General features: G+C 32.2%; 2 protein-coding genes across 8 annotated transcripts in view; both read left to right on the top strand.

The window, feature by feature from the left end:
• The window catches only part of LOC139108049 (MAX dimerization protein), a 40,606-nt gene extending 28,724 nt beyond the window's left edge, over window positions 1-11,882 (top strand). For both annotated transcript variants that reach the window (XM_070666047.1, XM_070666048.1), the window contains one exon: window positions 279-11,882. The gene's annotated coding sequence lies outside the window, so the exon portion shown is untranslated. The remainder of the gene's footprint in view (window positions 1-278) is intronic.
• Window positions 11,883-11,983: 101 nt separating this feature from the next.
• Window positions 11,984-24,883, top strand: Nmnat (nicotinamide mononucleotide adenylyltransferase). Of its 6 annotated transcripts, XM_070665964.1 has the most exons (8): window positions 11,984-13,014; window positions 13,233-13,367; window positions 13,570-13,872; window positions 14,167-14,576; window positions 14,792-14,893; window positions 15,075-15,241; window positions 17,874-18,225; window positions 24,703-24,883. In XM_070665964.1, the coding sequence occupies exons 3-8, from the start codon at window positions 13,623-13,625 to the stop codon at window positions 24,730-24,732; spliced, it is 1,311 nt and encodes a 436-aa protein (XP_070522065.1). In that variant the 5' UTR covers window positions 11,984-13,014; window positions 13,233-13,367; window positions 13,570-13,622; the 3' UTR covers window positions 24,733-24,883. The 6 variants fall into 6 exon arrangements, with proteins under 6 accessions (XP_070522065.1, XP_070522062.1, XP_070522063.1 ...); XM_070665961.1 differs by lacking the exon at window positions 24,703-24,883 and having other exon boundaries at window positions 17,874-23,845; XM_070665966.1 differs by lacking the exons at window positions 17,874-18,225; window positions 24,703-24,883 and adding an exon at window positions 17,738-17,866 and having other exon boundaries at window positions 12,595-13,014.
• Window positions 24,884-25,484: the final 601 nt, after the last annotated feature.

Below are 25,484 nucleotides of genomic sequence, written 5' to 3'. Positions count from 1 at the left end.
TAGACACGCGCGGGATAAATATTAAAATTAAAAGAAATTTTGATTATAAAAATTTAATAGTCGAGCTACAATTTAAAGAATTGGCTATAACCGATCAAGTTCTATAACGAGTAAACCCGAGTATGATAAGTGCCGGCAATTCGTTGCGGATTGTAAGATGTAAATTAGTAAAGAAATAAAAAGAAAGGATAAAAGTGGATGGCATGAGAGAAGGTGAACAAGGATGGTGAATGTTGGGCAAATAAATTTTCACGTTGCTTCCTCCGCACTATATGTAGACAAAGAGGCGGTGCGATAGAGGCGAAAGAAGGAAGAAGCACTTGAAGAAGGATTTGAGGAAAGGATAGGGAAGGTGAGAGAGAACGAAAGGAAGAAGATCCATCGGGGCGTACGAAAATTGACGGCGCGCGAGATATCGACTTATACACACATTACATATATACATTTTTAAGAACGAACAGATTTATTAAGACAGCGTAGATATGCAAAAAGGGGGAGAGATAGAGAGAGAGAGAGAGAGCGAGAGAGAGAGAGAGAAAGATTGAGGGAGAGTACGTGTGTGCGTGTATGTGTATGTGCATGATAAAAACAAAGAGAGAGAGAGAGAGAGAAAGAGGCAAGAAAGATAAAATGGAAGTTATGGTAACATTAAGCAAAAGCTATAATTAAATTCTACGTTTTGTTGCAAGCTTAATCCCGAACAAATAAAATGAGACATCAGTTCCATTTTTAAACTCGGTTATTAAAATTCGTACTTTTTTTCGGTTTACAGCTTTCTATTCATTGATAAATTGATAAAACTAGAAATTTATTTTTACAAAATGGTTTTGAAAAATGTATTTAATTATATTTTAATGAGTACATTTATTCATAAGCAATTCTCCATTTTTTAATCAATTTGCAAAATAAAATTCTATTAGGTTTTTTTTTTTTTTGTTTTACAAAGAAGCTTGAGAAAATTAATAGGGGTAGAAAGTTTTTAAATATAAATATATTCTCAAAATTTATAACATATTTAAAAAAATCTATTTAGTTTAAAATAATATATAAATTTCGTTAATAATCTGCATTAAAATAATAATTTTACAAAGTAAATTTCTATGATAAATTTATAGTTTTATCAAAATTTAATCAAGAAAAATTAATTTTATAAAGAATGATAAAAATTAGTCAACAATCTCGGAAATATTTATCCGGAGCAATCCACTTAGTTTAAAACAAAATTATTAAAATAATTTGTAATATATTCAATAAATTATAATAAAATTATTTTATAACTTAATTCTTAAAATTGTTTATTTAATGCGAAACTTAAAGATTATATGCAATATTCGGAATTAACTAATATGTTAAGATTAAAAAATATATAATTATTTTTGTAGTCTAAAATTATGTATAAAACTTAGAGTTACTTGTATCAATTAATTCGGTAACAAGATTATTTTCTATACTAAATCGCGGATTACTTCCACTAAATGTTATTTAAATCAACATGCAGACAAATCAGCTTATTAAACAAACCCCCGCGCCGTCGTCATAATTGCAAGACAAAAAATGAATCGTCATAAATCTCGACACCGCGTAAAGTGGAGGAATATATAGGAGAAAAAATGTTCAGAGAGTAAAGAAGACGGACAAAGACAGACAAACGGCTAATATCTCAATGAATAATGAATTGCGATTAATTAATAAACAACCACCCAAACTTACACGAACACAAAAAAAACAAATGTACACACGTATATATACAAATATATACACGTATATAGTTAAGTAATTATTATTCTATAATTAAGCGAGCAAGCAAAGTATAAAAAATAAAGTATAAAAAGCAAAAAAAGTAAACTGATAATTATAATACGGCGTGAATGGCGTTTCATTATATTTACATATATACACATACATAAATATAGAGTGTTCCTTATTTATGTGCCTAGAAATGGAGAAAAATTTTTTTAATGACTTCTACTCTTTAGAAAATTTTTCCGGAACTAATTTTCTTAATCTGCTCACTGCAAAGAAAGAATGGAAAATATAAAACAAGTATTAAAAAGTTGCGAACAGAGAAAGGAATTAATTTAAGAAAAGAAATTACAGAACGAATTAAAGAATTGATTTATTGTTATAAAAAAAAAGAAAAAAAACTAAGTTAACGAATGTGGAATAGAACAAAACAAAAAAAAACAAAGAAAATAGGGGGCACTCTAGTACATACATACACGTTCGAAGAGTACAAATTTCACAAATCCCTCATATTGGGTGTTCTCGGGGGTGTTATTACCTTTTTATGTGACGCGTTTTTCTTTCACGATCCTGGACTATTCCCAGATCATTCGTGAATGATCTACGGAGCGAACGATTTAGATTGTGGACTTGAAACCGATACAATTTCGCCGACTTCAGATTTCGACGCTAAAACGATTTTACTTCAACGTTAATTAATGACACGATTACATTTTAATCATCTTTGGCACGATAATAATATCTTTGAATTTAACTTTTTTCAATTTATGCTATGCGATAAGCGTTGCTTAAGATTTGCAAGAAAGCGTTAATCGTTGGTGAATGTTATGCAGTTTTAATCTAAATATTAAAATGGGTACAAATAATGTAAAAAAAAAAAAAAAAAAAAAAAATAAAAAAAAAACAAAGGGTTTTGCTTAACAGGGGGAATTGAGCGGTTTCAATTCTAAAATGATATCGAAAATCATAGACGTTTTCGATTTAAAGGGCAGAAACGAAAAGGGTTTTGAAATTGGCATTGAACGATTAATGTTTAATGAATAGACTGATTACCAAATATAATAGATGATCTCTGAAGACCGTTAATTTGTAAGCTGGATATAAATGTTTTTTGATGAACATATTGTGGAAAATAATCCGTTGCAGAAATATGTGTCGTCGGTTAACCCTTTAACTTTTTCGCATGCATGGGATATGTGAAATAACAGGAAAAATATATCGTTCAGATGTAGAAACGGTTTACAGAGCAGTATAATTAAAATGTCTTGCTTTTCTTTTCCTTACGATACTTGTCGGTAACAAATTTCATTGTAAAATAAAAAATAAGAAATTAATTTGTTTCACTTTTTTAGAATTTAATTTCAGATTGATTAACGACTGATATAGACAAAACATTATACACAGAATTTCTGCAATTTGTGGAAAAAAAAAAAAAAAAAAAAAAGAAAGAAACAAAACTTGCAATTGTTAGACATTTAGATTTATTAAGTATGACATAATCGCAATTTGTTTTAGTTACAAACTTTGCGATTTCGCGAAAGAATTGTATAATGTGAAAATCGTATTATAGCTTCTTTGTACATACATACTTACAGAAAGCGTATATATTCTTTAACTTTAAATTTTACGTGCATTATTTTCTTCTCTAGTTTGTCTTGATTTATTATTTTTTATACGTTTCTTTTTCGTTTTACTTAATTTACATAAACATTTATTGTCTTTATATTATTGATGCAGTATTGTACTATTAATGTGTAATATAACAAAATTAATTGATGAGACGAAAATTCTAGTGATATTTAGTATTAAATATTGAAATCTTCGACGGAATACTTGGAACCTGAAAACTTTATTAGCGTAGAGATATGGCTATACGAAAATTATATAAATGATTAAAAGATGGTTTTCATGGCTTTAAAATTTTTTTATATTTCTGAATATTGTATAAATAATTTAGGTTTTTTTTTATTATTTTCTATTTACTTTCTTTCTTCTATACAGTATTATAGAAAATTAACATTTTTAAATTTAATAAAATTAAAGACAATTATAAATACGTTCTAAAATTAACATCTTTCTATATTTTTTAAAATTAAAGATTAAATTAAAAATTTATTTAATCAAATATTATGGAATATAGAGATCTAAAAAGTAAAGGGATCGAAAATCTCAAGTGTAATAAAGATATAAGCTCTAAATTTTTTTTTTTTTTATTATTTAATATTTGATATTTTTTAAATTTATTTAAGAATAATTTAAATCTAATTTTTAATTTAGAGATATTTCTAAATTTTGATTAAAATGATAAAATTTAGCATTAAATTGGATACCTGAGCCTTTACGAAATATTAAAAGATAAAGCTGATTTAATCAGACATTCAACAGAAACGTTGAAAGTAGTATACTCAAAGATTGGAAGTAAAATAGATTTAATTGGTGGACGCTGGGCTTTTTACACCGAATAATACAAGTTAAAGGGTTAACTGTTTGGGATAGTAGTTGGATTAATAGAATGGAGGACGTGAGAAATACACATATACACTTTGACAAAGAAAAAACGAAACAGCAGCCAACGAAAGACAGATGTCAGGAAGTGAATTTGTGAAGATGTTTAAGATTTACCAGGTCAAATCCCGCCGAGAAAAAGCGACCAAGCCGAGTGAAATATTTTCAGCGAGGCACACCGCGATTTTTAATATTGAATCGAATATTGATTGTTGTATCAACAATCACCTGTAGCTATATTGCAATCATATTGGTTGTTGCATAAATCTATCGCGGTGAATACATCACAATTACAAATAGGCGAGCTTTGACCGCGGTAATGTCCATGATCCTGCGCCTATCTTTCTCGACGAATTTCACAATTTTTATTTCTTTTAACATTTGAGCACACGTAACTTTATACTTAATATTTGCTATAACAATTTGAATAATTTTCAAATTAAAATTTTTTTAGCATTATATGATTAAAAATGTTATTTCGGAGTCATAAAAGTTTATGTATGCATACTAAATTTATATAAAATAATTTATTTTATTATTTTAAATTTATTATTTAGGTTAAAAAAAAAAACAAATGACGTTGGCTGTCGTTTATGTTATCACTAATTGTTAATTAATACACACAAAAAGAAACTCGAAATAAAAATGACACACCGTTGATCTTCGTACGCCAGAACAACAATAAGTCTTTAAACAAAATAAAATTAAAAAAAAACCCGCGCAGGATAAACGAGGGAACCACTAAGAACCAACAAAAAAATTCATAACTACAAAGAACTGCTAGAAAACAAAAAAAAAAAAAAAAAAGGTGGAAAAATAAATAATTATTAATAAGCACAAAAGTAAGCGAGACCTCTGCGTAGAGATCTAAATGAGCAAACTTTATCAATCAATTAATAATTACGGAATTTTTTAAACAGAATCTTCCATTTTTGAGATGCACAATATGAGTCGTTTTAATTTTAACCCTTTTTAACGGCCAATGGAATAAGAATTTTATTGAAACTAATGAGATTTAAAGTACTAAATGATTCTTTACATCTTCGAACATTAATTTTTTAAAAACTTATATTAATTTGATATTATTAAAATAATTAAAATTGAGTAATGCTTTCATCAATTAATAAATTATTTTTAAGCAAGTCTTCAATGTAATGTTTTCACAAATTTCATAATTTTTAAATAATACTTTATTCAGACAATTCTGGTGTTAATCCAGAACTTGTACCTCAAGGAAAATAGTCGTGACTTTATACAGGAATTTTTACATTATTATCACGGCCTTTTGGGTTAAAAGAATCGAATTACATTTATTATATATGGTTTTGCAAGAAAATTTAAAGAAGGAAAAAAAACTGTAAGTGTTGTCTGATAAAGGGAAAGCACATCCATTAATGAAGAAACATAACTATAAGTTAAATCGTTAATAAAGAAACATATTGGCCTTCTTTAAACTTCAAAGTTTAAAAGAATATTTGAGATTATATGAAATAATCGAAAATAACCAAAAAATTTTGTTTCTCAGAACGATAAATTAAAATTGGAGATTAAAGTAAATAATTATTTTAGGGCGAGTTATTAAGAAGCTAATCTAAAAATAAAAACGTAGAAATAAATAAGAGATTCAACGTTTTGGATTTTTCAAGATTATAGAATACTTGGAATAAATGTATATTAAGTTGATGTAAAGAGAGCAGATTTATCATATTTTTAGAAACAAAAATTATTACCGATATTGCGAAAAGATTTAATTAAAATGTTTATCGTTATTTTAAATAAAAGAAATATACGATAATCTTATTTCAAATAATAAAGACAAGTTTTCTCCTTTACATCAATTCAATAAATAGTCGATAAAAATTTTGGAAGATAATTTTTTCAAAGAAGCTTTAAGGTTTATATCTTTTAGATTAAGCAGAGTCGCGTTTCCTTTTTTGTTGCTTTATTGCTTCGCAATACCGCTGTTTTACTAGATGTTTCGACACGCTTGCATAATTTAGCTTCACGCAATTGTTCAGATAATTAGCTACATTATGCTTATTTTCACATTCATTATCGTTTTTAAAGGCAAATTGTTTTAAGTTTTTTTTTCCACGCGTAGAACGGATACTTTATCTATTTTATAAAAAAGATTGCATTGTGGAAATATGCATATTAGTCTAAACTCTAAATAATAATACTTCCTCAAATTATCAACGCAAGCGGGGTATACTATGAGTTCTGATAAAGAATAAGCAAAAATAGATGTACCGATAAAATATTGGAACACCTTCAAACTAATTCGTAACCAAGAAAAATTAATAATTCGGTTTTGACAAAACAAATTCCTGTTTGCTCTTCTAAAATCATTCACTTATTATTAGAAGAAACATAAATATTTGCATATAGTGATAATTTATTGATATGTATAAATCTCACTTACTAAATTTATTTTTGAGTCATATATTTAATTATATAAAAAGTTTTTTCTGTATTATAAGTATAAAAAGGAAAGATGTAAAATGAGAGGGAGAAGAAATGAGGAAAGAGAAAAGGAAAAGGAAGGCAGGAAAGAGAAGATAGAGGAAGAGAATGAAAAGTGAATAACTTAAAACGGGAAAACATATATATATATATATATATATATATATATATATATATATATATATACACAAATTCAATCTAATAAAAAAAAGTTTACGCGCTTGTTCTTTCTTCCATCTGTCTTTCTCTTTCATAAAAAAAAAAATTTACTAATACTAAAAGTAAAAAAAAAAAAAAAGTTTTGCAGAAAAGAGAGAGAAAAGAAAATGAGAGAAGAGTAAAAATAAGAAAAGGAGTAGAAGGAAGGAATTGGGTAAAGATGACGAACAGTCAAAGGAAAGTTATCAGGCAATAAAACTTGACGTGGTATTGAAGTTGACAAAACGAACGACGAAAATGCGTTAATTTAAGTTACTAAGTTAAACCTGTATTTATATAAAATGAAAAAATAGATAATGTATATTATTATTGATACAATACGTTCGAACATTTTGTATTAATTATTAAAAACTCGATTGTCATTTATTGATGATAGATTAAAATTTGATTGCGTAATTTGATGGTGGAGCTGATACCGAAGAATTAATTTTCATGAAAATTTCCACTCGTGAAAAATCGCGATTACGCAAAATAATACAAAGTAATTGAGAGATTAAAAAGTAATTTGACTGACAATAACCACGTTTATTTCTATTAATTAATATTAAAGTGTATTATTAAAGCCTATTACGTCTATAAAACAAAATAAAAAATTTTAATGCAAAGCGTGTAACTGGGAGGCAGATTAAACGAAGTAATTCGACCGATTTAATGGACAATAACAATATTTATTTAATATTAATTAATATTAAAATCTATTATTAAAACTTTGGTGAACATTATCTTGTGACATCGAAATCGTTTATCGATCGATATTAATTAACCCCACGATCTATTTTGCAATGTTATTAGAATGATAATATTGTATATACGTGTATGATTAATAGCCGGCTAATAATCGATTCCGATATTGTAATATCTTGTTCGATGATCGGATTTAATATTAATTAATATTACAACTGGTTACTGATCATTATCGATCAATACAATAATTGTTATCAACATCAATTAATATCAGTCAATAGTGGAACATTCGTGGTTGTACGTTGCCTGCTATTTCTGATGATTGTCGGATCTTTCCAGAGAAGTTTTACGTTATATTAGTATTTTCTTTTTAATGAAGACGTTAATCGAGAAAGAGAAGGTCTTCGGGCGCAGGATAAAATTTACAAAAGGAGTCCCTTAAGTAACGCTTGCTTGAAATTGAGGAAAAAAAAACGAGGGGGAAGAGAAACCGAGAATAATAAAAATACAAATAGTAATGGAAAAAGAAAAAAAACAAAAAAACAAAAAATGGGTGTTATTTTTAGATGTCTGTTAGATTATCAGAAATCAGAAAAAATCTAAAGGATTAAAAAAAGATGCTTATGCAGAAAAAGGAATAAAAAAAAAGAAACTACTATTAATACTACTATTACTACTACTACTACTATACCTATTACTACTATCGCTGCTATTACTACAACTACTACTACTATATTACTACCACAGTACTTGTAATAAGGATTTAAAGAACGTAGATAAAAACTTAGTTGATGCGATTTTTAACGGGGATGCGAATTAGATTTAAATTTAATTTTCGATTAATCGAGTAAGAGATTTTAATTTTGACTCGACAGTTTAATTGGGATTTAATCCCGATTAACACGATCTCGAGTTGAATGTGAATTTAATTCTGATAATATACGAATTAAATTCGACTTTAATCTCGATTAATGCGAGATCTCGAATTAAATTCCAGTTTTACTTCGGGATTATGGGAATTATATTTAAATTTAATTTTGATTAAGATCCTTTCGGAGTTTTTTTCTTTCTTTCTTTCTTTTTTTTTTTTTTTTTCTTTCTTTTTTTTTGTCACTTGGGGACACTTTTTTCATCGTTCGACGTTCTGTCGCTTTACTTGTTTCGATGATTAAAGGATAGGATACACCCTGAGGTGATGAGTGTGACGAGAGATCTTTTTTCATAAGTCTTATAGGCCGAAATAGGCTAATCGCATCTCGAAGATCGTCCTCCTCCAAGGTGTTTCCTTGTTTCTGGGCACCCTTCAAAGAAAGAGCTATCAACGATAGAAACTACGGGGTTTCGTCATTTGTTAGCACCTTTAAAGTTGAGTATCCGAGAGCTCATTTTTAGTCACATATAACGATAAGCTATTGGTGTCTCAACTTTTTCGAGCAGTGGTTATATATAATACTTATATAATTGAGTGTTTATATATGTAATACCCTGAAGTATAGCTGAAAGTGAAGTACTTCTGAAAGATGGACTAATAAATTATACATAAGTTAGGAAGAATTAAAGGGAGCTGTCGGTGTATCAACATTTTGGGCGCGACAGTTGTGCTCGGTATGTTGAAGTGATGTCTTTATAAAAAATAAAAATTACAAAAAAAAAAAAAAAAAAAAAAAAAAGACGATAACGGAAAAAAAATGATAATGATAAAAAGTAAGTTAGATGCTACTTAAAGGGAGGTGAGAATGGCGGAAAATTAGGGAAGAGGAAAGGTGAGAGAGGGCGGACGAGAAAGTAGAATGAGGAATGCGAATTTTGCGTGGCAAAACTCCTTCAGACGAAAAGTGCGGTCCTTTTCTCGGTCGTTGTTGAGCCACGCGAGTCTTACGCGAGAAGATGAGGGTTCTCACTCAGTCTCTCATCTTTTCTATGTATTACAATATATACAATACAGAGATGTACGGGAGGATGATCTTCGAGCAAATAGACGCGATAAAGGCGAAAAGTCAAGGAGAGAGATAATAAGAGGGCGATGATAATAATGGAGGGTGATAAACGGAAAAAAAAAAAAAAAAAAAAGGTGGAGATAATAATGATGGCGAATGTCTTCGCTAGAGCGAGAGACTCGATGTTACAAAGTCTCGTCGATTTTTGCGTAGAAGGTCCGTCCGGTTCTCAGAGAGACGGTAAGCGTCTTCGAACTTTGAGGATGTGAAGGTTCAAGGATCTCCAACGCGGACGAAAGTATTTATAAAATACGCGAATATATGAACTTTATCGTTTTCACGTAGAATTTAATCGACAGCTTGCTCGCGGTGTTCGGATTTTCGTCCACGATCCAGGATTCTTAATAAAGGATTAAGAAATCCAATGGTCTTGTTAATGTAAAAGAATTGAGAATCCTGGAATCGAGGTTTCATGATTCGGCGATTCACGAGCTTGATGGTCCAAAATAATCCGAAGGAAACCCTGGTGGGTTTTGATTTCGACTTTTTTTTAGGACCTTCAAGAATCTAAAAGCCGTGAATACAAGATAGAACGATAGGAGAGTTGTCGGAAGATCTAAGAAAACTCGGAGATCCATGGATACCTTATAAAGGAATTCTCAAAGCTTCAAGATAGCTTTTCAGGAATGCAAAAGTATGGGTTCCGAGTGAAGAAGCGTTACAGTACTCTGAGGAGTAATCCAAAAGAATATAAGAATCTCCATGGAGATTTAGAGTGTAAAAAGCGAAGGTATCTTAGGATTTAGAGATCCGGAGTCTTAGTTGTACGTAAAAGTCGGCGAGAATATTGTTAATATACACGATCCAAAACAGAAGTAATTAAATCGACGACGAAATCATTTTAATAAGCAAGCTAGCAACAGAGCAAAAGTTAAAAAGAAATAAATAAATAAATAAATAAAAGAGACGAATTGTAATAAGTAGGATGAAGTGAAGTAACTGAAGTAACTGTGGTTTGGGCTAATTATATACTCGTCGGTTATTTTCCTTAGCTCGGATTAATGACAGTTTTAACAGTGTCATGTCGTCCAGTGATACTTGTCGAGTGCTTGTCTAAGATCGAAAGTTTGCATCTCAAAGTATGTCCATCAGTTCGAAATAAGGTGAAATGGAATAATTGTACCATTGACATCGAAACGATTAAAAAATTTTTTTGCTTTCTTTTAATAGAAAAGTTATATTTAATCGACAGATTTCAAATTATTTATTAATTCTCTCAGTTCCGTTTCTTAACAAAGAAATAAAATTAGGTATATAGGGTAGACTTGTAAAAAATTCTATCTCTAATAATTAATTTGAATAATATATAATTTTAACGCAAAGAAAAAAAAAACATTTGTTAATATTTAATAAAGATGCACAAATAAACCATTTCACCTTACGCGAATCGCGAACAATCGGAATCGATTGAAAGAATGAATGAAAGAATGAAAGTAGGAGAGGAATAAATTAACACAAAGAGCGAGAGAGAGAGAGAGAGAGAGAGATTTGAAAGAAATAGATGAATATAACGTTATAAAGTACTATTTAAACGAATGTGAGTGTGTGAATGTACGGTAATGCGATATATCCAAGATCTGCGAGAAAGAAAGGGAGTGAGAAAGATATTTCGAAGTTTAGGGAAAATACTAAACGAAGCGAAGTAAAATCATCAAATGTAACGATGAGACGAACATCGAGAGCGATGCAAAATGTTTGTATTTCGATTAGAGTTGATAGGGAGAAAAAAAAAAAATACAAGAAGAAAATACAATTCACGAAAAGGAATTGAAAGAAAAGAGGAAAAAAATGTTCTCTTAAACGAATGCTCGAGCGTTTTGCATCGTGATTGATATAGACTACGAGTTTTGTGCGATGATTCCGAAATGTGGAAGGGTCTGGCATGGTGATTTGAAGGTTTATGACTCGAATTAGGAAAGCATTTCTGTCAATTCGTCGATACTGTCGCGATATTCGATGATCGATGGTAATTAATGCTTATGGCGGGGATGGATGAGTGGAAAAGGATTATCTTTGCGCGATTTATTACGGTTAAAATACTGATTGGTTGAGTGTCGTTAAGCGATGTGAGACACGACTGTTGAAGAAGAAGACGAAGAGAAGGAAGGGCAACCATCACTTATTATATATTATTGTACATATTTACCTGTAATTGCTATTCGTATCGCAGAGGTTTCTGTTCTCTCAAGATCATTTTCTCGATGATTCAGTGGAAAAAAAAAAATAAAAAAAAAAAAAATGTGAATAAAGTTAGATTTGTGTATTACTGAATCAATCCCACTTTTTTTATTTTAAAATAAAAAATCTCCCTCCCTATTATTTTTAAATAAGAAAAATTATTACTGTGTAGTATTATAAAGATTCGTGATAAATTAGAAATTATAATTTATTATTACAAGAAGAATTAACTATTAATCCTTTATGAAATATTCTGTGAGGAGCTTAAATTTTTTGAAAGTAAAAATACTTTTTTCTAAAATAAAAACGTTAAGTGAGATTATAATAAATTATTTAATGAAAGTTGTGGTGACTGTGAAAAATGGTGAAACTTATATTACGTCACGTAGCTGAAAAATTTTTGACTTTGTTCCATTTCATACAGTTATAAACGTGTGTCGACAATCAAATAAAAATGCAACATTAATTTATAATCAAATAAGCAATACATCCATGGAGTTTCATTGACGATTTTTTTTCTAACGTAAAAGAAGCAACGAGCAAATAATGCGCGCGGGGTATGCGCTTTGTGTAAAGCCTGATATTAATAGAAAAAAAGCATTTAATAATTGTATAATAAATAATGATGAACAAGACATACCTGATTACTCTCGAGGACCGTCTCATTATGTGACCATCAGCGCGTTGACTCGTTCTATTCACTCGAATCGTCAGTGATGACAGTGGTGGCTCGTAGCAGATTTTCTCGGGACTAAAAAGAAATTTCTATTATTTGATTGGCATGCAGTGAACCAATCGAAGAATGGAAATTTCTTCAAGTCCGAGAAAAATTCGCTACGTGCCGCCACCGGCAAATTCGCTTCGAAAACTCTGGACGGTGGCGGCTCGTAACGGATTTTCTCGGGATTGATATATGCCGCTTCCGCCAATTTCGTGGCCACGCCTTTTTTGTAATGGGTGCCATTCTCCACCGCGGAATTGGCGGGAACGGTACTCTGTACATCCCACCATGTTACTTTTCCTAAACCTTGATACTTCGCAAGCGTTTTCAAAGCCTCCGCGTCGAAGAACTCTGAGATTGACAGGTGTCGTTTTGTTTTTAATTTCTCAGTCATTTATATGCATAAACGCGATTCGATTATTAATGTGTAATAACAAGAGAGTAAGTTTGTCAAGTATGCTTTCATAATGAAAATGAGAAATAGTCAAGAAATATCGGTGTCAGGTAAGTAATGACTTTAATGTCAATTTCTTAACGCATTGTTCTTTTATATTTATAGTATTAAAAAAAAAATGTATTGAAAAAAAAAGAAAAAGAAAAAGAGATCGACAATGTTTTATTGTAAAATAAATTTAATAACCTCGAAAGTACAATGTTTTATAAAGATTAATTAATCGCATTATATGTATATTTTGAATTAGACTAATACTGAATATTTTCAGGTACAACTCAATTGACAAAGAGACGAAGATGAGAATAGGAAGCATTAACGTCATCGGCGATAAATAACAATCCTAATTAAGGACAATTGGAAAATAGATCAGATGTTTGAGTTCCGTGATGAAAAGAATATAAAGGTAGCGTGTTATTTTTTTTTTTTTTATTTTACTTTTTTACGTAACTGAATCTGGCGTAGCACATTTCGGTATTCAATAGGATTTCAATAAGAAAAGTACGCTGGAAGACAAATATGGCATGCTCTTCGGTGTACATACATCTTTGAAATTAATAGAAAAAAAGATAATTTCTCTAAGAAACCAAGTCTTCTATTTCTGGTAGTCGATTCATCGGAAGTGGCCAATGAGACCGGTCGGGGCTTCCATTGGCCAACGATGCTTGTGTTAACATGGCGACGACCGGCGCGCGATTCGTTCCTAAACGCGGTCAGTAGGTTACGCAACCTCGCGACGTGCACGTCGTTGTTGTTGTTCAGTGTCAGCGCGTCGGGTCGATTTGACGGAGGTGCGGTCGGCCGCCGATGCAGCCTCGAGCGGCGAGCGTGCAAAATGGCGCCCACACGTGTGATTCTGATGTCGTGCGGCAGCTATAATCCGTCGACAAATATGCACCTGCGAATGTTCGGTACGTATCGATTTGTCAGCGTCCTCCCTCGAACGTTCCCACAACATCGGCAAGTAACGTTGCGTTGTCACGCATAACGTCACGTTGCTGACGTGCGTTCTTCTCGTTTATTATGTTTGACGTGTAGATAAATTTATTTTTAGCTTAGCTACCTTTTATTTTCTTATCTCATTCTCAGCTCTCGAGCTGGTCTGTTTAATCGTAGATTGTTTAATACAGTAAAGATTTTAATACAGTTTAATAAATCTTGAACTTGACAACGATTATAATTAATGAGTTTGTTTTGGCGTTCAGAGATTGCTCGAGATCATTTGCATCGAATGGGAACACACGTTGTCGTTGGTGGAGTGATATCTCCGGTGCACGATGCGTATGCCAAGAAAGAGTTGGTTAGCGCTACTCAGAGATGCGCGATGCTGCGACTAGCTTTGCAAAATAGCGACTGGATTCGACTAAGCACGTGGGAAACTAGACAGAATTGTTGGACCAAGACCCGCATGAGTCTGCAGCACCATCAAAATTTGCTTAATTCTATGCTTTCGAATTCCAATGACATAAAGCATCATTTGCAAATGGAAGATACAGATTGGATTCCTGAGAATGTAAAAAATAGCTCAGATAACACTCCGATACAAATCAAATTGTTGTGTGGAGCAGATCTTCTAGAGAGTTTCGGCATTTGTGGGCTTTGGTTGGAAGAAGATGTGAGTTATATATGCCAAGTGCATTGGAAGCAATTAATAAAAATATAGTTTATAATAGAACATACAATTTATATAGAAACATTTTGTTTTAATATTATTTTAAATGATTCTTGATTGTGTTTCTTGTTTACAGCTCAAAATAAATATTCATATTTTTAAAATCAAGAATAGAATTACTAAAAGGTAATGATAACAGGGTTTTACTTGTTTTGCAGATTGATGCAATTGTGGGTGAGCATGGTCTGGTAGTTATCACTAGAGAAGGTTCTAATCCTAATAAATTTATTTATGATTCGGATATCCTTTCCAAACACATGGTAAGTGTAATAAAATATTGAGAACATTTTTTGAAACGTTATTCCGTATTAATATCATATTTATTCTTTGTGACAGGTCAAATTTATTAATTTTTATTTGTTACCGATTGTTACAGCACATCTTTAAAGACGGTTTCAAGTTGTTGCAAAATTTGGTTGTTTATTATTCTTTTTTTTGCAGAACAATATTTGTATCGTGACTGAATGGATCCCAAATGAAGTTAGCTCATCGAGAATCAGACGAGCTTTGAAGCGCGGCGAGAGCGTTAGATATCTACTACAGGACTCGGTTATCGATTACATCTATAAACACGAGATCTATGATGCGAGAATGCCAGACACGACAATGTGAGTTTCGAATATTCTGTTTAGATGAATTTTTTAATAATGCTGCTAATCTAGCTTTTCCTGTTTACACCATTAATTTATTCTCTGTTGTTTAAATATAGCTTTGAAATGTATTTAAGGCTTAAAATTAAATAATATATATTTAAAAAATTTGTATTATAACCAAAGTTATAGAGTTCTCTCTCTATCTCTTAATTTTTTTTTTTTTTTTTTTGTTGTGTTTTACACGCAAAGTAAAAGGGAAAGGAAAATAATATACAATTTGAAAGGTATAATTAAACAGCAGAGGATTAAAATGTGTTTGGAGCTATATAGATTTAAACTTAAGATTTATAAATTTCGCTCAAGAAGTTGTGGCAATCTGTCAGACGAGAATCAAGCAATTAATCATCTTTTGCGTCGCTCGAAAAGCTTGCTTTTCTTATGCGCCATACACAGTCATGTGGCAAATATGAGAGCGATGTAAAAGGGGAATTAATAAACAACAAAGAAGCAGAAAATAACACGGTAGTTCGATCGTAATAAGAAGAGATAAAGTCACCGCGCAAATTAAATTGTACGTAATTAAATTGATCGTTGCTTGATTACTCGAGTAGTATGATGTGAGTATTCACTCACTATTACTCCTACATTAACTTATAATGTAGAAAAAAAATTATTTTTTTTACCAATGTTTGCACAAGTTACTAGAAAAATTTAAAGAAAGCCACGTTGATAGAAAGCTATAGGCTTTGTATGACATTTCAATATAGTTGCCAATAAATGAAACTTCGAGGGAAAGAAATTTTAAAAAATAATAATGATTACGATGTATTTTTGTGATATTTTAATCAATCATGATAAACTTATTATAAATACCGTACTGCTTTTAATTTTTACACACTTTATAGAGGAAATAATACACGTTATTTTTATAAAGTCACATTTACTGTAATATAAAAACATGATTTTGTTATATGTCATGGTGACGGGTCAATGAAAATCTGATCTTGATTGCGGGCAGAAAATAAAACAAAAAAGTTAAATATGTAATAATTATATAATTAAGTAAACAATTTTGTAAAAATATGGAATTTAAAAGGAGAATACCCAGAAATTAATATAAAACTTTAAACAATTCCTGAATCAAATAACTTTGGAAAATCACGTTATTTTATTTCAATTTTATTTCACAAGTCGATTGTATATTTATAAAAACGTTAATTCTTTCTACATTATGATATTAAATATTTTACATCGCGAATATTGTATAAAGATCGGATACTTAAAAAGATCACATTGCTTTGTGTAATATTTCGACGGAAATTATACGATGTACATTACTTATTCTAGTCTTCCTGCCTGTCTTCCGTCGAATGTAATATTTATAAGGAAACATGCCCGAAATATTTTCCTTCAATTTTTATGAGCTCCAAACTTGCAATAAATCAGAATGAAGGACATGATTTTTTTTTTTTTTTTTAATTAATGTTTAATCACGCGTCACTGATTTTGCTTTCGATATTCGCACCCCGTAAAGTGTGATTGAATAATTAAAATTATATACATGTATGTAAATACATACAAATTTTTCATTCGTTCGCTATTTATTTAGAAATTTTAAATATACGAAATTTTGTAAAAGTTTATCTTCCGTTTATTACTACTTTAAGTACATATAAATGTACATTTGATATTGAATATTAATTTTTTATTTGAATTAATGTTTAATAAATGTTACAGATTTATTGTATTTTATTCGTTGCTTTCTTGACAGTTTTTATATGTAAGGCTTATTCTTCGTGGCTTTTAAACAGCATCGCAAGCGAATATGTCCAACTCTTAGTAAACACGAAACATCGTTGTATTTTATTATATTAGTATATTAATATGTTACATTTGAATTTTAGATAATGTTTCGGAAAGGGAAAAGTTTATCGTGATTATTAAAAGTTTATACAACATTACAATTAAATTAATTTAAGATTAATGTACACTATAAATAATTTTATTCACTGACAAGAGCAATGATAATATAATTATTACGATTAAAATTTTTTAAATAACATTTGACTTGATATTAATAATGATCGTTTAAATTTTATTATCGACGATAAAAACGAGAGTGAATAATATCACTTGAATAACTCGGGGATAAAAACGGTAATAAATAATATCGTCAGTGAATTGAATTCCGAGAACACCTTTGCTACCATTATTCTCTTTCACTAGTCGCGTGGGACCACGGCGATCCGATTTATTCTCATACATTCTATTTGCGGCGTAAAAGCTGCTCAGTAAAGCGAAATTGCAATGTGAATAAAGTTGGAAATAGCATTGAAATTCTAAAGCTCTCGTATATAATAATTTTTGTAAAATTATTGCGTATGAAACGGTTGATTTGGAAAATCTCAAGCGTCACTAATTTTGTTTTTTTACTTGCGTATGTTTTATTGCCGAGAAAATCACCGGCAAATGTATGGAATATTTCATGTGCAGTTATTCAATAATTTTCAGCTGCATATGAGAGAACGAGCCCACGCGACTGAGTTACGTTGTGCGAGAGTGCGGTACGCAATATGCAAGATGGTTTGATATTCTATAAAAGAATCGTCATGTTTTTCACGCTGCCGCTGCCGATTGGACCCCGAAGTAAGTTGGAACTGCCGTCGCCGAATGCGAACAATTATCTGCACATTGATCCCCGATACCTAAGCGCATTCTTAACACCGTCGCCCAGCGATGTAACGATGGGCTCGCCGAGTCCGCTCGAGATCGCCGCGTGTATTGACGTACCGGATGCGGTGGTACTACGCAAAAATCTGCAGAATGCTGTGGGCGGCGGTGGTGGCGGCGGGCTCGACGAGATTCGCGAGCAATTTGTTAGCGTAATCAGCAACAACTCCGACAACGGCAACGTCAAGCATATATCTAGAGCCGCGTATCCCGGTCAGGCGAAACAGATCATCGCCAGCGCAACCGGCGTTGCGCGAATCGTAGACGAGGTAGGTGTCCTTGATGAATCGATGGCAAGATCCCAGCCCGGCCCTTCGTCAGAAGACGGTCGTAGGTCAGCAGCAGATAGTACCGCGAGTAAAGCTAGCATTGGACAGAGAGAGGATTTCACCCCCAAGACGGAAATCATTGACGTGGATTTAGGTTCTAACGATGATCACGAGATAATAGTAAAAATTCAATCTGGGTCTACGAATTGTAGCGAGTCGACGTCGAATGAGGATCGTAGATTGAGGGTGGACGGCATTGCGAGGGATAAGGAAACGTTAGATTTAAGATCGGATATCGTTGACGTAGATTTAGGCTCAAGCGAGATAATTATAAAACCTGGTGAACTGAGTTCAGGTGAATTTGTACCAAAAAATTGTTCGAGGTCAATAGTGAAAAGTGCAGTAAAGGGTAAAACTGAGATAGAACAGAAAAAGTTATTTGATTCCAGATCGAAAATTGCAAGTGCTGAGATAGATTTAGGTTCAAATAATGATCGCGAGCCAATAAACATTCAGTCTAGCGAATCGAGCTCCGGCGAGCTTCGATTAGGAGAATGTTGCTGGCCGAAAAGAGAAGACGATGCGAATGAAGCTGAAACGCGTGATAGAAAAATCAGTTCTGAAAAGAAAATAATCGACGTAGAGCTAGGTTTAGATGATAAAAACGTAACGAAAGAAGCAACTAACGATGAAGCAGGTTCAGATCGGTCTAGCTTTAATAAAATTGGATCAGAGAAGAGCTCTAGGTCGCGAGTAAAAAATTCCTTAGAAGGGAAAGTTGACGTTAGCGACAAAGAAGTAGTTGGCGGAGAATCGAAGTTTCCCGATGTTGTTAAGGTTCAGCCTGTTCATTCTAGTCATGGCATACTTATAAAGGATGATCGTAGATTAATGATAGAAAAACTTACAAAGGAGCTTAAAACTAAGCTTGACGAGGATAAAAATAAATCCAAAGAAAATTTATATCTAGATAAAGTAGGAAAAAGCGATCCGGGAGTAGGTGAGCTTAGTGCAAGAAAAGATATAAAGAGTAATGTGGAAATTGACTCTAGAAAGGAGGCAGCTAATTTTGAATTGGACGAAGCTAATTATTTAGAACCCCAGGGTTTAATTTCGTCACTAAACGTTTTAATGACTTCATCGGATGGTCGCCACGAATGTGCTCTTTCCGATTTTAGTGTAGACAAGGTAGATTATCGCCTTAGCCAATACGGTTCCGACGAGAATGTAGAAGAAAAGAAAAAAACTATATATACTGCCAGAGTGAATTTAACGAAATACGCTGATGGTCAAATAGAAGAAGTGACAGATTACCCTGCTGATTCTGACACTCAATTACGTAGTAATGAAGAGTTGACTGATGCTACGATTCCCAAGAAGCAAAGAGAGAAATTTTTCACGACTGAAGAAATTAATAATCGCGCAAAGTCTTCCGAAGAAGCAGAACATTCGATGTACATTGAGGAAAAATCATTTTCAGTTGCAAAGGATCTCGAAGATGGAGCACAAACTAAAGAAATAATTACGATATCGCGAGAAGCCGATAAGACGAGCAGAACGGAGAAAGGATTAGAGCTGGATCCCTCTTCCACGGAAAAGCGGATAACATCTTGCGATTCAAGTCTCGAAATAGACGGGAAGTATCGAAAATCGATCGTGACTTCCCGTAAAAGTCCGAGGAAAATTAGAGAAGGTCAGACTCACGACGTTGAAGCTAACGAACAACATCGATTCACCGATGATTCACAGGTGCTTCAATCCGAAGCATTTCAAAGCTCCTCCACGAAGCTGAAGAGCTCAGAAAGATTTAAAGATGAAATTTACGATGTAGATAAGAAAGAGGATATCGAGGAGAAAGAAAAGCGTGAAACGAAGGATCACAGTAAATCGTTTAGTGATCGAGAGATGTCTCGATCTAGAAAGACATCCCAAAAATCTTCAAAAAATACCAGAAGTCCCAAAAAGAAAAGCCAAATATTTTATAAAAGCGAAGGTATTAAAGATTACGATCGGTCTATCAACGATCGCGTTATTTCTCAATTGGAGGGAGTTTTTCTGGATTCCTCAAGGCCGTCAGCGAGAATGGAGAGTCCCATACAAGACAGTTACGTCGAATTAAAAAAGCAAACTCGACCTGCTGATTATCGAGAGAAATTGCGAGGTGAAGGACCCTCGAAAGCGTCTTCCACGAAGAGTCCGAAGAAGACTCAAACTCAGAAGGCTGTGAAAATGAACGATAACGAAACGCAAAAAGCAATAAAAATGGCAAAGGACCCTGATAAAACAAAATGCGACTTCAAGGAGATCAAAGACGTGTACACGAGAAAGGTACGACGTTACAACATGCCACTTCAGGGTAGCTTGGATTCAATGATCGCGTCCGAAGAAACAGCCGCGCAAAAGCCAAAGAAAGACGACAGTTTTTCAAAAAAATCCAAGAGCTACGAGTCGATAAAACGCATTCAGGAGATATTTCTGGCTGTGCCACCGACGAAAGCAAATAGTAGCGCCTCGCAGCTCGACATTCCGGATGAGTTCTGCTCAATCTGCTGTTGCATGAACGACGTGACCTTCCGAACGGAGGAGGAAGTAAGCAGCCCGAATCAGGAAACATTCTACACGCTCAGATCGGCTTGCAGTTCCTTGGCTGATGACGACGACGATTCTATTGAATGCGAAATTTGCAACTCGCTCAACATGCAGGAGCCCGCCGATGATCTCGAGAGTAAAATTCAGGAGATTCCTTGCGAGCTCTGTAAAATCTGCGGCGAGGTAGATAGCAGTTTTGATCAGGATTCAGCGGACAGGTACACCTATAAAATGAGAGAACCGCATCAAGACGACGATGATAGCTTCGAGATTGAGAACTGCGGCTTCCAAAGCGGTACGGAATCGGCTGACGATCGAAGCAGAATCTCTGATAAAGAGAAAGCGAAGGATTCTGGAAAATCAAAACCGCAATCTTTATTTATCCATGGCTCTTCGGCGACGAGGGACCAGCCGCGGGAATTGTACTTTATACCCAAAGACGAAATCGCGATTTTAACGAGTGGGACGAAGAAAGTTAATCGCAAAGGCTCCTTATTTAGAAAAAAAGAAGACTCTAATGAAAGTGGACGGCATAAGAGACGATACTCTTCAGTGGACAGTCTCCAGTTGGCAAAGATGGCCTCGAAGGCGGGTGACAAGGTACTTAAAGTCGCAAAGAAAGCATTCGTTGGATCTGCTGAGAATCTAATATCAAGAGATTCGAAAAGATCAAAATCTCTACAAAGATCGGCTGACGATGTTCAGAGTCGAAAGAATAAGTCCACCGAAAATCTAAACTCGCGGACGGAAATTCTGGATAAGAAAAATGAAACTGAGAAAAATGAAACTGATTCAGCTCAAAAACAAAACGCTCGGGACAAAGAAGAAGTAAAAATGATTCTCACGCAGCACGGAATTAAGATTATTAGCGAGAAAGAGACTGCCTTATAATCAGAATTGGTCAAATATTTATAAGTGACTTTAAGAAAAAGAAAAAACAAAAAAAAAAACAAAGGTGAGAAACTTAAGTATTTTACGCAGCCGACATATTAAAAATTATATATATGAAATAGAACGAATGCGAAATAAAATATTTCGCATTAAATAATATATACATATGTGTAACAAAAATCTTTGCAAAAAGATAAGAGTTTTTAAATTCTATGTAAACTGAATAAGTAATCGAGAAGAACGTGCGAAATTTTTCTGTAGCGACTTAGAATATAAATATAATATATGCAGGACGCGCGTACGCAACATAGAAATTTAGAAATATATTAAATGACGGTTTAAATTGTTACTAAAGCTTCATCGGTTTTTTGGATACAAGTATTTCCACGCACTTATAACTACATTGAAGGAAGCCGATAAATCTTTTATAACGAGATAATATGCAATTATATTTAAACATATTATACGGGATAATCAGTCTTTTAAATGGAACTCGTAAAATTATCAAGAGCTTTCTTTTTACGAATTACATTAATTACATTTTTAATTAAATGTATAAATTCTGTAACATCCTGCATAACTGTTTAAATATAATTTAGCGTATACGTATTGATGTGGCACGTTACACAAAACTGCGAAACAAATAATAGTAATAACCGAATGATACAATAACATATACACACACACACACACACACACACACACACACACACACACACACACACACACACACACACACACACACATATATATATATATATATATTTAATAGTTGATTTAATGAAAAGAGATAAATGTCATATTACTGTTATAAGAGTTATAGATGAACCGTAATTTTGCTATTACATCGGCATCTCGGCTTTATATAAACACCTGCGCCGTTACAGATTATATATAATTATTGTGATAATTGTGTTATTATTACAAAACACGAAAAAATCGGTAACCCAGTATCGGTGGGATGGACCAACAGAAGAAATTGTTATTCCCGGCGCACGCACGGGAAATTGTTGGATGATTTACGCAAGAGTTGCATATGATACATCAAGACAATCTTAGTAATATTACAGTCAATATTGCAAAGAACAATTATTAGCTGTAAGTGATACATCGATTTATAAGGATGACGCTTCACTCTGAATTTATACAGAGCATCCCGAAAAATGTAAAGAGATTATTTATTTTCTGGGCATATTGCTTCCCTCAGGTTTACCTCTTCCGAATGGTTCTTCCATGTGTTTCTTGCCAGATGTTCTTCCAGGCATATAATTAAATTGTTATGTGCGATCTAAGTTTTAAGGTATACTTAACAATCTTAGTTTACTGTAACAAACGTACATTAATTGTTACTGATGAAAGTTAAAAAGACATTTCAGACGTGTAAGGTCAACGTTTTTTTTTTTTTTTATTTTTTATTAAAAAGCGAATTTAAAGCTCAATAAAATATTTCTCCGTATCGATTTCCACGTTTCTTCGAGATATATGCGAATAATAACGAGATGTGTCAAAAAGAATTAAAAAAAAAAAAAACAAAAACAAAAAATTTATATTGTGCCATAAAAAAAATTGTTAACAAAACTCTTCTATGCATTTGTAAGACTTTTTACGCATTTTTGTATTTTTATTTATTTGTGCATGCAAATGTTAAATTTTACTGCGAATCTGAAAACGAAGAAATATTCCGCGTGCATTAAAAAAAACATGTTTAATATACTGTTTTAACTTTAATTATATACAGGTCGTTAGTATTACAGTGCTGTTGCTTCTCTTCTTCGTGGTTCGCTTGATGTTAGATGATGTTTTGTAACTTTGTTTAGACGCAACTAGGTATATTAACGCTAAGTAGGTATTTCGAATGCTAATGTTGACCAATTTGTATTCGATGATTTTGTGAAAAAAACTCTTTGAGCTCTGTTTCCCTTTACTGCATGTGATGTTGCGCATCTTTATTGCTTGAGGAATACGTTCAACGAATCTAACGATAAATAATCCCGATTTTAATTAGTACACCAAGATTGCCTTTAAACGTGAATATAAAATCACCGACAAGGAGTATTTTAAGCCCTTTCGGACTTGATTTTGATTTTAATATCATGAAAAATACCTTTAAAGAAAGAAATTCAAAAGTTAAAATGCGAAACTATTTACAATGAGTCTCTTTGATTCTTTCGACCTAATAAATTTCTCTTCATCCTGATCTTATTTCAGTTATCGCTCAGGAATTCAAGTCATCAATGATAAGTCCGTTCTTCCAGAATCTCTCTCTTATTTTTTATTATTGTCAAAAATAGTAAAATCGTCCTAGGATAATGAATGCTGACGAATTACACGATGGTATTAAAGTCGATCAGTATTTTTACGATGATTAAAATAGAAATTAATATTATATTATTTTAATTAATTAAAAAATTTGTTTAATAACTTATTACTTTTTTTTTTTTTTTTTTGTAGTATACAATTTTATGACGATTTTACTTCTCCCTGTCCAGTATACTTGCCTCTGCGTTTGCCCCCTTTGCTCGCGACTTGAAAATGCATGATATGACCCTATTCTTCCTAGACACTTTCTACATTCGAATTTAGATGAAACATCTGTGCGTATGCGTTTTAACAACCAAAATATACATCCGTCTTTTTGGGTTATTTGTATATACAAAATGTAAAAGCTTTTACTCTGAATATTGCAAAGTGTTCTCATATTCTAAGATTTTTCCAAGCTTAATTGCACGAATATTGCAAAATTAAGATGAAATTCTGCGCGCGATATTTGCAATTTTTTAGGTTGAATATTTCTTAATATTCACATATTTTAAAAATAATAAAAAAATTTAATTCTCCACTATACATGACATTTTTCTAAATTTTTCAAAATATCTTATAAAGTCTTACATCGAACTACTAGTATCTTAAATTTTAAACTCAATACCCAAGACGGCGCGATGCAGTCAGATGTGCATTTGTTAAGTTCTGATAGAGCATGTGACATATGTTTTCCAGGATACAGCAAAACCTGCATGCCTACTATAAGACAGATAGTTGACTGTCTCGTTGCTACTCGTCCAACCCGAGCCTGTGGCCCCCGGCTTCCTCTTTCTGCTGTAAACTCTAATCGAATCACTAATGATTTTAATCAGGACATTAGCATGGCTGCTAGCAACAAGAGCAACAACAACGAGAGTGCTGAAAGTTACCAGAACGTGCGGAATTCATATCATGATCATTCTTATATGTAATTCTGCATAAATTAACTATTTTTATGAATATGTAAACATCTGCTTCCTAAAATAGAGATTTAATGTGCTCATTAAGGTAGTATTCCACTAAATATGAATTATTATTCTATTATATAGACTGGCTATTTTTTTATAGACTTCTGAAAACAAGCGGTTAGAGATATGATAAATTTAATAGTGTTATTAACAAGACTATTAGGCTAATCTTTTATTTCTTTCTAGAGCTTCAAACACGAATTTTGCATAATAAAAGTGGTCAAAATTTCAAAGAGATTTAAAGATAAAAGAAAAAGGGGGAAAAAAAGATAAAAAACAGAAAATGGACTAAGAGTTTAAAAAAGAAAATAATTAGCTAGTGATAAAATCGAATATTAATCGTCATACGTTGCCATGAATCTATATTATAATTAAAAAATATGACATAATTATAGATGTAAAATTAATAATAACAGAATTGTGTATTATAACCGTGTAGCTCAATTATGATAACATTTGTGATGTACGTGTTTGATGACAATTATTATATTTATATATATCGTCGCGTTA

The sequence above is a fragment of the Cardiocondyla obscurior genome, linkage group LG14, assembly GCF_019399895.1.
Source record: "Cardiocondyla obscurior isolate alpha-2009 linkage group LG14, Cobs3.1, whole genome shotgun sequence".
In the NCBI taxonomy this organism is placed as follows: domain Eukaryota; kingdom Metazoa; phylum Arthropoda; class Insecta; order Hymenoptera; family Formicidae; genus Cardiocondyla; species Cardiocondyla obscurior.
Note: the sequence above shows the minus strand (reverse complement) of the source record. Positions and strands in the feature narration are given on the sequence as shown.

Coding starts and splice junctions, on each gene's coding strand:
- Nmnat (XM_070665961.1), top strand. CDS start 13,623: ATGCTTGTGTTAACATGGCGACGACCGGCGCGCGATTCGTTCCTAAAC. Junction 14,894..15,074: donor ATATCCTTTCCAAACACATG/GTAAGTGTAATA, acceptor TTTTTTTTGCAG/AACAATATTTGTATCGTGAC. Junction 15,242..17,873: donor AGAATGCCAGACACGACAAT/GTGAGTTTCGAA, acceptor TGGACCCCGAAG/TAAGTTGGAACTGCCGTCGC.